The sequence below is a fragment of the Molothrus ater genome, chromosome 27 (assembly GCF_012460135.2).
Source record: "Molothrus ater isolate BHLD 08-10-18 breed brown headed cowbird chromosome 27, BPBGC_Mater_1.1, whole genome shotgun sequence".
NCBI classification, from domain to species: Eukaryota; Metazoa; Chordata; class Aves; order Passeriformes; family Icteridae; genus Molothrus; species Molothrus ater.
The window spans coordinates 2743503-2758225 of NC_050504.2; the positions used below are offsets into that span (position 1 = coordinate 2743503).

Genomic DNA, 14723 nt, shown 5'->3' on the forward strand with positions numbered 1-14723 from the left:
AGCTCCTCCCCATGGATAAACCCTTCATATCCCAGCTCCTCCCCGTGGATAAACCCTTCCTATCCCAGCTCCTCCCCATGGATAAACCCTTCATATCCCAGCTCCTCCCCGTGGATAAACCCTTCCTATCCCAGCTCTTCCTTATGGATAAACCCTTCCTATAACACCTCCTCCCTATGGATAAACCCTTCCTATCCCAGCTCCTCCCCATGGATAAACCCTTCCTATCCCAGCTCTTCCTTATGGATAAACCCTTCCTATCCCAGCTCCTCCCTATGGATAAACCCTTCCTATCCCAGCTCCTCCCCGTGGATAAACCCTTCCTATCCCAGCTCCTCCCCATGGATAAACCTCCACAATCTCAGGTCCTCCCTATGGATGAACCCTTCCTATCCCAGCTCCTCCTTATGGATAAACCCTTTCTATCCCAGCTCTTCCTTATGGATAAACCCTTCCTATAACACCTCCTCCCAATGGATAAACCCCCACAATCCCAGCTCCTCCCCAGGGATAAACCCTCCCTATCCCAGCTCCTCCCCATCCCAGCTCCTCCCTGTGGATAAACCCTCCCCATCCCAGCTCCTCCCCATGGATAAACCTCCACAATCTCAGGTCCTCCCTACGGATAAACCCTCTCCATCCCAGCTCCTCCTTATGGATGAACCCTTCCTATCCCAGCTCCTCCTTATGGATAAACCCTTTCCATTCCAGCTCCTCCCTGTGGATAAACCTTCCCCATTCCAGCTCCTGCCCATGGATAAACCCTTCCTATCCCACCTCCTCCCCAACCCAGCTCCTCCCTGTGGATAAACCCTCTCCATCCCAGCTCCTCCCCATCCCAGCTCCTCCCCGTTCCTGCTCCTCCCCATCCCAGCTCACCCTGAGTCTCTTGATCCCGGCCCGCGTGATCTGCTGGCAGTCGTACAGTTCTATCCTCTCGAGGCTGTGGCAGCTCTTGAGGTGCTCCAGGGAGGCGTCAGTGATCAGGGGGCAGTTGTCCAGCTCGATCACCTCCAGCCGGTCGTGGGCGCAGGCGCCGTTGCCCAGGTGACGAATCCCATCGTCCGTGATCAGCTCGCAGTGGGATAAACTCTGTCCCCAAACACAGGGGTTAAACTCTGTCCCCAGACACAGGGGTTAAACTCTGTCCCCAGACACAGGGGTTAAGCTCTGTCCTGAGACAGAGGGGTTAAACTCTGTCCCCACACAGAGGGGTTAAACTCTGTCCCCAGACACAGGGGTTAAACTCTGTCCCCAGACACAGGGGTTAAACTCTGTCCCCAGACAGAAGGGTTAAATTCTGTCCCCAGACCAGAAGGGTTAAACTCTGTCCCCAGAAGGGTTAAACTCTGTCCCCACACAGAGGGGTTAAACTCTGTCCCCAAACAGAAGGGTTAAATTCTGTCCCCAGAAGGGTTAAACTCTGTCCCCACACAGAGGGGTTAAACTCTGTCCCCAGAAGGGTTAAATTCTGTCCCCAGACCAGAAGGGTTAAACTCTGTCCCCAGAAGGGTTAAACTGTCCCCAGAAGGGTTAAACTCTGTCTCCACACAGAGGGGTTAAACCCAGCTCCTGACAGCCCCAGCCCAGCCAGAACTCGCAGGGGATATGGGAGGATGGTCAGTGTTTGGTGGGGCTGGGCTGGGCTGTGCCCACTCCTGGGTTCTGGGGGTTTCTGAGCAGGGATGTGCTGGAAAGGGGAACAATTCCAGCTGGAGGGGGGAAATTCCTGCCTGGGAGGGTGGGCAGGCCCTGGCACAGGGTGCCCAGAGGAGCTGGGGCTGCCCCTGGATCCCTGAGGTGTCCAAGGCCAGGCTGGGCAGAGATTGGAGCACCTGGGGCAGTGCAAGTGTCCCATGGGAACAGGATCATCTTTAGGGTCCCTTCCACGGTTCCAGGGGAACGCAGACCCCCAGGGTGGCACAGAAATTCCAGCACAGCTGAGCTATGCAAGGACCCACCTTTGGCACACCTGAGGCCTCACCCACCATGGGAAGGACCCCAGCCCTGGGTCCAAGGAGCAGCAGGAACACGATGGCCCCCTCCCCTCAGTGTGGATTTTCAGGGGGATTCACCTGGAAAGTCCTCGAGGAGGAAGCAGGGCCTGAGGCAGGAGCTGGAGCTGCCTTTCCTGAGGGACGAGTGCACTGCAGAACCCACATCCCCACACCCCCCAGGACAGGATCCCTCATGGCACAGCCCCAGGGCTGACAGAAACCAAATTCCCACAGTTTCAGCCCCAAAGGCTTCCCAGAGGCACTGAGCACTCCAGCTCCTGGCTGCCCTGCAGGTTCCTCTCCTACAGACAGACAGACAGACAGACTGACAGCTCCTGTGCAGGCAGATCCCACCTGGAATTCTGCTCCTGGCAGAATCCCCACAACCCTTTTCCTGTGGGGGCCTGGGGTGGGATTTCCTGCAAGCAGCAGGGATGGGATAAGAGGTTCCTCAGGGTCAGGTTTGCAGCAGAATTCTTCCAACTGTGAAGTCAGGGAGTGTTTAAAATCCCTTTGTTTGGAGAAAGGAAATGCTGGAAGTGTCCCTTGGGATACTCACCAGGACCTGCAGCCGTGGACAGTGTATGGAAAGCTGGATTAGTGTGCTGTCTGTAATCTGGAAAAGAAGGAAAAGTCATTTAATTTTGGTGCTGGGCACAAGGATTTGGGGTTTTTTTTCTCTTCTACCAAAGCAAAATTGCAGGATTTTCCCGAATCCATGAGATTTCCCCACAGCCTCTCAGGAATCCTCATGGAAATCTCCTCCTGCCCTTGGAGAACTGGGATGCAGAGGCATCACTGGATTGTTTTGAACTTCCCTAAGGGGCTGAAATCAGCTCCCAGATGTGTCCCAAATGTTCCTCTGGAAGGACAAGGAGGGCTCGGATTCCCTCTGAACACCCTACAGATTGCCCAGCTCCTGGTTTTCTTCAGGAAGAAGGAATTCCCTGCAAAGGTTCCCAATCCCAAACTCCCCCAGGAGCTGCCTGGGATGGATTTGTGCCCTGGCTCAGCTTTGCTTCTCCCTTTTTAGGGTCATTCCCAATCCCTTCCTGCCTGGGCTGGTGTCATTCCCTCTTTGAATCCCAAATTTCTGCCCAGGACACGGGGTCCAGCTGCTCCCAGGAATCCCAATCCCATTCCCTTTGTCACTACCCTCGGGCTTGGAGGTTTTTTCATGGAATTTGAGTCAATTCCACCCTTTTCCCTGGAAATGCTTCAGCCCAGTTTGATTTCAATCCCCCAAAATCTTTGCTGTTTCACAATTTTCCCCATGCTTTTCCAAATCAGGGGGAACTCTCCTTATTTTTAGCAAGATAAGATTCTTCTCTGGGATTTTCCCAGAAAAATCTGGGATTTTCTCTCACAAATCCATTATTTGACCCAGGACCTCTCACTATTAAATATTTCTTATTTACAGCAGCATTCCCATGGAATCCAAACCAAGGATAAAACCTCATTCCCAACATTCTCCTCTCCAAATCCAGCCACTCTTCCCACTCAGGATTCCACACTAAGTTCTGATATGGAGAAAATCTCTTTAATTTTCCACCAATTTTCCACACTGCTGCAAGAGAAACAGCCTGAGGTGGAATTCCTACCTGGACACACTCTTCCAGGTCCATTTTTTCAAGCTCATGGCAATTCTAGAATAAAGAGAATTCCAAACATCCATGGTGAGTGTGAAGGCCAGACAGCAAATATAGATATATAAAATTTATAAATAATAGAAATAAATTGTGTTGTAAATAGAAATAGTACATTAAATATAAATATTATAAATACAAATATGGAAACAATAAATAGAAATGTAAGCACACAATCAAATATAAAAATCAAAATTAAATAATACAAATACATAAATATATACAGTATAAAATATAAATATAAATAAATGTATGAAAATTAGAAAATATAAAAATAAAATATAAATATGAATATAAATATGAATTAACCACCACAAACATAGTTTGCTTTAAAAATTAAAGTGTTTCTCCATGAAATAGCACAACTGGAAGGAAAGCTTACAAAGTTTCTGAAGGATAATAAAGGAAATTTCACTCATTTAAGGGGTTTCTTAATCATGGTGAGTAATTGAAGTTAAATTTAGACAAAACAGTAAAGTTTATAACTAAAATATTTAACATTTCCTGTGGTTTGGATGCAAATCCTCCCAGGTGTGCGAGCCAGGACGATGCCAAAGATCCCATAAAACCCAATTTTTGGACCTTAAGCTTCTGCTCAAATTCAAAGTTTTCCCAAACCTCGTGGGGTATTTTTTTTTTTTTTTTTTTTTTTGCCAGGAAAAGGAAGGAAAAGCAGGAGGGGAAGGAGGAGGAGGAGGAGCAGGGCTCTTACCCTGGCCAGGGTGGTGAAGCCCACGTCGGTCAGCTGGGAACACCGCGCCACTTCCAGTATTCTGCAGGACACAAGGAAAGAACCATGGGGGAGCCCCCAGAGCCCAGGAGAGGCTGGGAATGACCTCAGGAGACCCCCCCAGTGCCACCCCTGCCCAGGGGACACAGGGATGTCTCCATCCCACGTCCTCGTGGAGCTGCTCTGGGGTTTGACACCTTAATGAGAAGGAATTCTGATGTTGGGAGTTCTTTCCATGCTGGACACAAATGGAAAGCTCATTTGCCTCAGGAGAAATCCTGCTCCAAGCCAGAAGCTCTGCTATGGAGTTCTGGATGCTGAGAATTTTTAGATTTTCTGTGCTGAGAGATTCTGACTGCCAGGAGAACACAGCATTTGACCTGAGGCTGCCAAAATTGATTGATAGCAGTGGGACTGTGGTGCAGACTTGGTTAGAAGTGTGTAACATCACAGGGTGGAAATTCAGAGTTTGGGGTTTTGGAATATAGTAATAAATATGAAGCAAGATGGAGGTTTTAGGATAGAGACAGGTTCTTCTTCTTCTTCTTCATGGGTTTGGGTGGTACTTTGTAACTGGACAGGAAAGTCCACAGTGCAGACTTTGAGTGATCAGTTATTGGGTTAAAAGGGAAAATAATTTGGGTATTGTTTCTTAATTGGATAGTTCAGTCTTAAAAGACCTTGTAACAAGAGATTGTTGGCCATGCTGTGCCTTGCTAATGAGAGACTGCAGAACTCACTGCTGTGAGACTGTAACACTGATAATAAACAATGAACACCTGAGTCTGAATGTGAACTATCACCTCAAGGGCCTTCAATCATCAACCCAACAGAGGTAGGAAAAAGAAGCTGAAAACTGGAATTCCTCCTCTGGAATTTGGGATGGGATTTGTCCTGGTTGAGTTCCTGCACCTCTGGAAAGCTTCACCCAATCACAAACTTTCTTCATGGATACACACAGACCCTGTGGGGACCACGCTGGGAGCTCTTTTAAACCCCAAAAATTTGGGGCCAACCCAAAAAAACACAACCACCCTGTTCCAAACACCTGGAAAAAAGCTCAGAATGGGAAAACCTTTGAGGGAGGGGGCATGAAATGGCTCAGAGACCACGTGGAGGCTCTGCTGGGAGTTCCATGGGGGAAGAGCTGGCAGAACTCACCGGAGGCGTGGGCAGTTCTGTCCCAGGGCGTTGAGGATGGCGTCGGTGATGTTGGAGCAGCCAGAAGCACACAGGGACTGCAGCTTGTGGCAGCCCCTGCAGATGGTGATGAGCCCATCATCTGTGATTTGCTGCCAGGGAAAGCACAGCTCCCTCAATCCAGGTAGGATTTGTCTCTCCCAGTTCCAAATTCCAGCTCTTTTTGGCCCAAAAATTGTTACGGAAATGTTTCGCCCCAAAAATTGTTATGGAGAAGCAGCAGAAAGAGGATAAACCTTGCTGGATTTGGGAATATCAAGGAAGGGATTTGGAGGGAAATGTTTTGGAGCTGGACACAGTGAGGGATGGGGGAAGGTGCTGGGAGTCTTGTAGGGCTTTGTAATTCCTGCTTGGGAAGACACAGGGAGTCTGTCCATCCCATCCCTGGACACAGGGAGTCTGTCCATCCCATCCCTGGACACAGGGGGTGCATCCATCCCTGCCCCTGGTCACAAGGAGTCTGTCCATTTGTGTTCCTGGGCACAGGGAGTCTGTCCATCCCTGCCCCTGGGCACAGGGAGTCTGTCCATCCCATCCCTGGACATGGGGAGTCCATCCAATCCCACCCCTGGACACAGGGGGTCCATCCATGCCTGTTCCTGTGTCGGACTGTAATGGCACAGACAGAGAGCCCACGCCAAAAGTGTGTGTTTATGCCAAAAAAATCTATTTTTTGGCATAAACACACATTTTTGGCACTGCAGAGCTGGTTGAGGGCCTTTCTGTGCACAGGAAAAGTCTTTGTAGGCTCAGACCTGCAGGGGGACCAGAGGAGAGGCCTGGCAGAACCAGCCCAGCCTGATGGGAAGGATTTTTCCAGCTCAGAGGGAAGAGAGAAACGCCCCTGACACAGCAAAGGTGTGGGGCTCAGTGCCCCTGAAGTGCCACCAAGGAGCTGCTGGTGCCAAGTGCCCCGTGGGCAGGGGGATGGAGCACATTCCTGGAGGGAATCCTGGGCACTCACCAGGCAGGTCTGCAGGTTCAGGGTCACCAGCTCAGGACAGTGGGCACCAATGAACTTGAGGGCCTCGTCCTCCAGCTGGAAAAGAAACCACAAGGATGGGAACTGGGAGCACTGGGATCCAGGAATTGAAGCTGGGACAGCAGGGAATGGGGATTTCCTCTGGGGAGGAGGGAAAGGCAGCACAGGAGCAGCAGCACCAGGAGTGTTCCTGCTTTTTACCCCATCAGGAGCAGAGCAGGCAGAGGAAAGGACTGCCAAGAAACCCCCCCGAGCCCAGATGTGCCCATGGATCACAGTGACCTCCTCCAAAGGATCCATGGGAAAAGAGAAACTGGGATAAAAAGATTCTCCAGCTCCACAAGTGATTTATTCCCTGTCCCACTCATTGGGGCTGTTGAAGAACTTCCAGCCCAGCACCTGATCTCCAGCACCACGGGGATTTTGGAGAAGGGAATAACCCAGACCCCTGGATTTCCATGCCCACCCCCTGAGGAGCAGCAGGACAGCCCAGCTGTGGCCATTGTCACTTTTGCAGCTGTACCTGGGTGCAGCCCTTGAGGGACAGGGCCCGGAGCCCCCCGCAGCCCCGCACCAGCGCCTGGATCCCGTCCTTGGTCACTTGGTCACACCAGGAGATGATGAGCTGTTCCAGCAGCGGGCATCCCTCGCTGGGGACACAGGGACACACATGGAAAGCCTCAGGAGAAATCCTGCTCCAAGCCAGAAGCTCTGCTGTTCCCATTTCTGGGAGCCACAGAGCGGCCCCACAGCCAGCAGGGGACACCGGGCAGAGCCCAGCTCCAGAGGGAATGCTGGGATGGCTGGAGGATCTCAGAGGTCTTTTCCAGCCTTAATGGTTCTAAAATTCCATGGACAAATCCCTGCTGCCAGCTCCTACCTGAGTGCTTTCAGGGACAGGTTGGTGATGGAGGTGCAAGAAGCCAAATCCAGGTGCCTGAGTTTGGAGCAGAACTTGCTGAGGCTGGTGCAGGTGCTGGAAGAGACACAGGGGGACAACTCCTGCAATGGATTCATGCCAGGCCACAGAAATCCCATGGGATGGGCAGGCTGGGGTGAGGATGGAGGTGGAAACCCAGCACAGGTGCCCAGAGCAGCTGGGGCTGCCCCTGGATCCCTGGCAGTGCCAAGGCCAGGCTGGACAGGGCCTGGAGCAGCCTGGGACCGTGGAAGCTGCCCTGCCCTGAAGGGGTGGGAATGGATGGGATTTAAGGTCCCTCCCAACCCAAACCATTCCATGATTCCATGGAAAACCTCCCCCAGCCCCAGGCCTGGCTCTGTGGCAGCCAGGGAAGAGGGAAGAGTTTGACTCACGCGTCCGTGATCTTGGTACAACCATTGAGGTTCAACACTTCGATGTTCCTGCAGTTCTGGGCAAAGGTCCTGGGGTGAGGGAAAGGGAAAACACTGGGAATTCCAGGTGGTTTGTAACACATTCAGAATAAAGTTTTACAAACCTGATTCAAGGAGAAAACAGAAAATCAAGAAGGAAATCAAGAAGAAAACCAAGAAAATCGAAAGAATCAAGAAAGAAGAAAGGAATCAAGAAAATCAAGAAGGAAATCAGGATGAAAATCAGGATTAAGATCAAGAAAAGAAACAAGAAAGTAGAAAATCCAGAAGAAAATGTTATTGAGATATAGAAGAAAATTAATTGAGATATTATAAATATGTCACTAAAAACAAATTTAGTGACATATTTATAATATCTCAATTAATTATATTTATTATTTAATTTAGTAATTTATGCTAATAGTGTTTATTTTTGTTAATAAATATTTATACATTTATAGGTATATACTTATATATTTAAATTTAGTGATATGTTTCTATTTCTATTAATTAATTATATTTATTAGTTTATTCATGTAGTCTATTTTAATTTACTTATAGTAATTAATATATTTCTATGTATATATACTTATATATTTATATATACTTATATAATATATATACTTATATATGTATATATATATATATATATGTATTTACTTATAGTAATTAATATATTTATATTTTTGATGTATCTATAGTATTTACATTAATTAATTGATAGTATTTATATTAATTAATTAATTAATTAATATAATTTATATTAATTATACAATATATTAATTTATATTATATTATTATATCTATATTAATATATTAATATCTATTATTAGATATATTATTTTATTATCATTTTATTTATATTAATGCTTATATATTCATATATCAATATATTAATTTATTATAATTTTATTTATATTAATGTTTTTACATATTTATATCTTTATATAAAAATGTAGTGATATATTTATAAAGTTAATTTTAAATTTTGATTTTAATTTTTTATTTATAATTCAATTTTTTAGATAAACCCCAAGAAATTAAATGAAAAAAAAAGGCAAATTAAACAAAACGATTAATAAAATAATAAAAAAAATTAATTAAATGAGAAATTAAGTAAGAAATGAATAATCTCTATCACTGCTCTCCAGGTTTTGGCATCCTGAGTGCCTCAGCTCCAAACTGGGGATAAATTCTCCCCGTTTATCCCGAGACAAATGTGGAAATTCAGATTTTTTGGCAGCGGTACCTTAAGGCGTTGTCCCCCACTCCCTGGCAGCCGCGCAGGCTCAGCTTGCGCAGGAATCCCCCGCATCTCTTGGAGATGTTCTCCACCACTCGGCCCTGGGGAGGCACAGCAGCCACGTGAGAACCCCCCAGAAGGTTTTGCACATTGACAACGATGAATTTGTTATTGAAGGGAAAATGGGGCTAAGGGGAGGGGAGGGAGAATTATTCAGCTTCTGGAGATGGAGAGACAAGGAGCAGTCGCCTAAAGCAAACCAGCTAAAGCATTTTGAGGAATTTCCTCCGTTTTGGAGCTCCTGGACACGGGCACAGACTCCCCAAGGGAGGTGAGAGAGCTACACCCCAGATTTCCAGGCACAGCCCATGGATAAACTCCAGTTTCTACTCAAAACAGAGATGAGCAGACCCAGCCCACGAGTTCTGCCCCTGCAGGAAAAGGGATTCAAACACTTGGGCTCCAGAGATCCAGAAAATGGTTTTGAATTTCAAATCTGGACCCAAAGACTCCATTACAGCCAGGATTTACCTTTCCCCTGGGACCAAAGGACAAAACCACTGGAGAATATTTGCACCAGAAACTCAAACCTTCCCCTGCACTTTGGCTGCTCCTCACAGAGCAGGAGCAGCCCTTGGTCCTTCCAGGACTAACTGGCATTTGGGACCTCTGTGAGATGAGGATTTCCTTCCAGAATCTCTTTTATTAATTTTATTTTATCTTTTTATTCCATTTTCACTTCTATAGTCTATATTAAATTCTATATTAAATTCTATATTCTATTCTATCAAGCCTATAAATTCTGCTTGAATTAGAGGAGCCAAACGTGTTTCTATCAAAAATTTACGTGGACTGCTGGATTTAACTTTGTTACAGCAGAGCCTGAGGATGCCCAGCAGGAACTTCGAGGTGAGCTGCTACAACAAATTTTGTTTTCAGAAGGGAAGCCTGGGCTCAGGCAAGAACACGGGTTTGATGTGCAGGGACACGGAAACCACCCCAAAAGCACTGAGGGATGGGAAAAGCCTGGTTTGTATTCCCAGCTGAGCTGCTCAGTCCCACCTCCTGCCACCCCACACATCAGGAACCCTGAGAACTCCACTCTAAATAAAATAATTCCATGGTTCTGGGATTTTTAGGGCACGTTATGAGGTGAGGGATTCATTATGAAGACCCCAAATCCCCCATTTCCTTCCCCCAGGCCACTCAGAGCCTGCTGAGGTGACAGTGCCACCTCCTGCTCCTCATCCCTGACTCTCAGCTGCACAAAGGGATTATTTTAACACTTCCCTACAAAATCAGGGCTGGATTTCCCACAAGGTTGGAACCTTTACTCAGCAGCTGTTTGATGCCTCTGTCTCCCACAAATTAAAGCCACACATTTGCCTCCAATGTGAAACGTTCCCAATCTCCTTCTTCCAACGTGTTTTAAACAGGGTAAAAAAAAATTCCTGATAAAAGATTTAAGCATTGGGGGTTTCCTCATCCATTTTCCTGATTAAGGCAATTTGAATTTTCAGCCTCCATCCCCACTGCTGCTGCAGAATCCACATCCCACAGGTTCAGCTACAACAGAGCAGCTCCAAAGCTTCATTTTTTTTTTTTAGGAACAATTTGAACCTTGTCCTTCCCAAATCATCTTCACTTCAATTTCAGTTGTTGATATTAAAGATACAAATATTTCAGGCCATGATTCAACAGACATTCAGCCCTCATGGTCTGAGATCTGAGTGCCAGGAGAAGTAGCTTAAATTCTCTTCCATACAAGCAGAGACATACAATTACCCCCCAAAAAGTACCTTTTCTACTAATTTCTGTTTTCAGAACAGACAAAAACTGCTTTCCTTTCATTACAACCTTTAAGTCTTGCAAGGGATACAGAATTCTGTCCATTTTCAAAAGCTGAATGGATTGCTTGAAAAACTCCCTCAAGCTGAAGAACTGAAATTAATGATTTCTATCTCCAGGGAAGGTAGAAAGGTTTACACTGGGGGTATTAATCCATTCTAGGCTGTAATTACATTTGAACAAGAAAAAAAATGGGTTTGTATGTCACTTAATTATACCTCAATATCCCTCTGGAAATCAAACAGGTCAATTCGCTGCCAGTTACTGCCATCCAGGGCCAGAACATTCCATGCCTTTATCAGGGGGAAAAAAATGTAAATGTGTGGTTAATATGAAAATAAAAAAAGGTCAGTGGGGACCTAATCACAGTTTGTTCCTTGGAGAAATAACATTCTGTCCCAGGTGGGGAAGCTACAGGTAATTGCAGCCAGCAGGGAGAACTGAGCAGGCACCAGGAGCTTGGTGCCCTCAAAATTCACAATTCTGAGTCCTCCAGCCAGGGAAGAGGTGCCCTGGCTGCTTCCACTCCCTTGGGAGGTGCAGGAATTTCACATTTCTGGCTGGACTTTCCTCCCCAGCACCTCAGAGGACACCTGGGCACAGGTGAGTCCCCACAGCTGCAGCACCAAAGGGTTTGGGTTTTGTTTAAATCACCAAAATCTCCCGTGGTTCCTGCTCCAAAGGGGAGGCAGGAACTCAGAGCTGGTTGCTGTGTCCTCAGGTGAATTTAAAGTTTCAGTTACATCAGCAAGGTAAACAAGGGGAGCTTGTAAGAACCAGGAGGCAGCACTGTGCAAAAGCCAGGGGTAAACACAGGGGGATTTTCCATCCAAATCCCACCTGCACCGAGCTCCTCCCCAGCACAGAGCAGCAGTTCTGGGCAGGAGTTAGTGCAGAGTTACAACAGATGACAAAACTGAGCATTAATTGAGTTTCGTGGGGTTTAAATCTCACTGCTGATGTTTGTTTTGAGGTCTGGTTATGGCCAGGAGAAAAGCAGTGGGAAACGCCCCAGTGGCTGCATAATTCCATGGGCAGTGCAGGGAACGTTCCAGAAGCTTCCTGCACATCCCTGCAGGAACTGCCAGTGCTGTGCCATGGAACAGGAGCTGGGACAGGCCAGGAGAACGCCCTGACATTGGCAGAGGATCCCTGAGAGCCCATTCTGCCAACACAGCTCTGCTGCATTTCAGCTGGGAGCTCCTTCCCTGCACAACCTGTGCTGCTCAGGTGACAACTGCAATGCCCAGAACCACACAGGGGAATTTCTTAATGCAATTAACAATGTTTAAGCCTTTTTTTTTTTTTTTTTTTTTTAATTCCAATGTGCTTAGAGTAATTAAATCAGTGGTGGTTGAGGTTTGGAGCCAGGACTGATGGGTTTGTGCAGGTGCCACCCAGGCAGGATGGTGACAACACTCCAACACCTTCCCTGGATCACCACCCTGCCCTGCTGTGCTGCTTCCCCTGGGAGTCACCAGGAAAAAGAATTAAATCTGAATAAATCTGGCAGCTCCAGAAAAATGAACCTTCCAGCCCAGCTGGAGGAATTCTCCCAAGCAAATAATCCAAGCTGGATTAATCCAAGAACAACCCCTCACTTTATTTCCATGCTTACTCCAACTACATCCAAGGAGAAAATGAACTTCCATTGACTGTGCAGCATCTCTGTGAATTAAAATTTCCACCAAAACCCACAGGATGCCATTTTGGGCTCATCCCATGTTGGAGATTTCAGCAGGGTGAGCTTTCTGTAAAACCCAGAATGAGGGGAAAGTTCTGGGTGAAACATCAGCCCCCTGCCCTTTGTACCTGGGACACTGGAAAATGCTACTCCAGCTTGGAATTCCCTCTCATTGGTGCTATGGGAATTTTCCAGGACCTCCAGGGGACACTAAATAACCCAGCTGAGTGGCACAAAGCTCCCTGGCCCAGTCCCCTGGGCAGGGAGGATTGTCACCCAAATCCAACCCCCTGCTAAAATCCGCCAGGAAGGAGGAAGGTTCTTACCCTGGAAACTTGAGCACAACGACACAGAGTGACCACATCCAGGAAAGAGAAAATTCTGGAACAGAAATGAGAAATACTTTATAGGTTATTGGTATTTAGAACAAAAAGGGGACGTGGAAAACAAAGGGGGGAGGAAAAAAAAAAACAAACAAAAAAGGACTGGGACAGCAAAACTTCTTTGTGATTTGGCTGAAAGCTGAACTGTGAAAGGAAGTGCAGAGGCAGCAGTTCCCAAATGGAAACAAAACACGGCCATGGAGCCACTGGGAAACAGAAACCTCCCACCTTGGAGTGGGTCCTGACCCAGAGCAGGGCACTGACTGCTCACCCCAGTGAGCCTGGCAGGAGCTGAGCCAGGCATGGAGCACCAGCAGGGACCTGGGCTGCTCTGACTCTGCACAGGAGGGAACTGAACGCTCCACCACCTTCAGCACCAGCTCCCAGAAACGGGCACTGCCATCCTCACTACCAGCTCCTAAAAGTGGGCACTGCCATCCTCACTCCCAGCTCTGGGATCAGGGCAGTGCCATCCTCATTCCCAGCTCTGGGATCAGGGCAGTGCCATCCTCATTCCCAGCTCCCAGAAATGGGCAGTGCCATCCATCCCTCACTGTGGGCAGTGCCATCCCTCATCACCCACTCTGGGATCAAGGCAGTGCCATCCCTCATCACCAGCTTCTAAAAGTGGGCAGTGCCATCCCTCATTCCCAGCTCTGGGATCAGGGCAGTGCCATCCCTCATTCCCAGCTCTGGGATCAGGGCAGTGCCATCCATCCCTCACTGTGGGCACTGCCATCCTCATTCCCAGCTCTGGATCAGGGCAGTGCCATCCCTCACTCCCAGCTCTGGATCAGGGCAGTGCCATCCATCCCTCACTGTGGGCAGTGCCATCCCTCATTCCCAGCTCTGGGATCAGGGCAGTGCCATCCCTCATTCCCAGCTCTGGATCAGGGCAGTGCCATCCATCCCTCACTGTGGGCAGTGCCATCCCTCATCACCCACTCCAGACTGATTTCAGTGCCCAGGCCATTCCTGGTTCCCACAGTGATCCCAAGGAGGATCCCAGCCCTGCTGGGATTGCCCAGCCTGGGGACCAGAAGCTGAGGGTGACCCAAGAGTGGCTGCCAGCACCCAAAGGGGGACAGGAAGGATGGACAGGGGGGAATGGGGTTCAACTGCCACAGGGCAAGGCTGGATGGGATATTGGGAAGAAATTCCTCCCTGAGAGGGTGGGGAAGGCTGGGATGGGTTTCCCAGAGAAGCTGAGGCTGCCCCTGGATCCCTGGAAGTGTCCCAGGGCTTGGAGCCACCTGGGACAGTGGCAGGGCTGGGAGTGGATGGGCTTTAAGGTCCCTTCCAGCCCAAACCATGCCAGGATTTTTGCACTTCCACAAGTGGCAGAGCCCTGTGCTCAGCCAGGAGGGACAATGACACCAGGCAGGAGGGACAATGACACTGTGCTTTAATATTTCAATTGAATATTTTCAACTTGAAGGCCACCCAAAAGAGAAGGCAAATGCTGAGCACCCTGAGGAGCAGGGATGGAAAAAGCCCTTTAGAAACACCAAAATTGGGGGAAAAGGGTGTTCCTGATGGAGGGTAAATGCAGATTATTCATGAAAACATTGATGCTAAAGGTATTTTGCACTCCTACAAGTGGCAGAGCCAGATATGCTCAGCCAGGAGGGACAATGACACCAGGCAGGAGGGACAATGACACTGTGCTTTAATATTT

At 48.0% G+C, this 14723-nt stretch overlaps 1 protein-coding gene across 2 annotated transcripts in view; it reads right to left on the minus strand.

Moving 5' to 3' along the window:
- Window positions 1–14723, minus strand: part of FBXL20 (F-box and leucine rich repeat protein 20) — a 40512-nt gene that overhangs the window by 3223 nt on the left and 22566 nt on the right. For both annotated transcript variants that reach the window (XM_036398736.2, XM_036398735.2), the window contains exons 3-14: window positions 12989–13043; window positions 11197–11271; window positions 9137–9231; window positions 7870–7938; window positions 7436–7531; window positions 7079–7205; window positions 6538–6612; window positions 5535–5665; window positions 4356–4416; window positions 3599–3643; window positions 2557–2613; window positions 880–1092 (exon numbers count right to left, since the gene is read on the minus strand). In XM_036398736.2, the coding sequence (XP_036254629.1) occupies window positions 880–1092; window positions 2557–2613; window positions 3599–3643; window positions 4356–4416; window positions 5535–5665; window positions 6538–6612; window positions 7079–7205; window positions 7436–7531; window positions 7870–7938; window positions 9137–9231; window positions 11197–11271; window positions 12989–13043 (1099 nt within the window). The remainder of the gene's footprint in view (window positions 1–879; window positions 1093–2556; window positions 2614–3598; window positions 3644–4355; window positions 4417–5534; window positions 5666–6537; window positions 6613–7078; window positions 7206–7435; window positions 7532–7869; window positions 7939–9136; window positions 9232–11196; window positions 11272–12988; window positions 13044–14723) is intronic.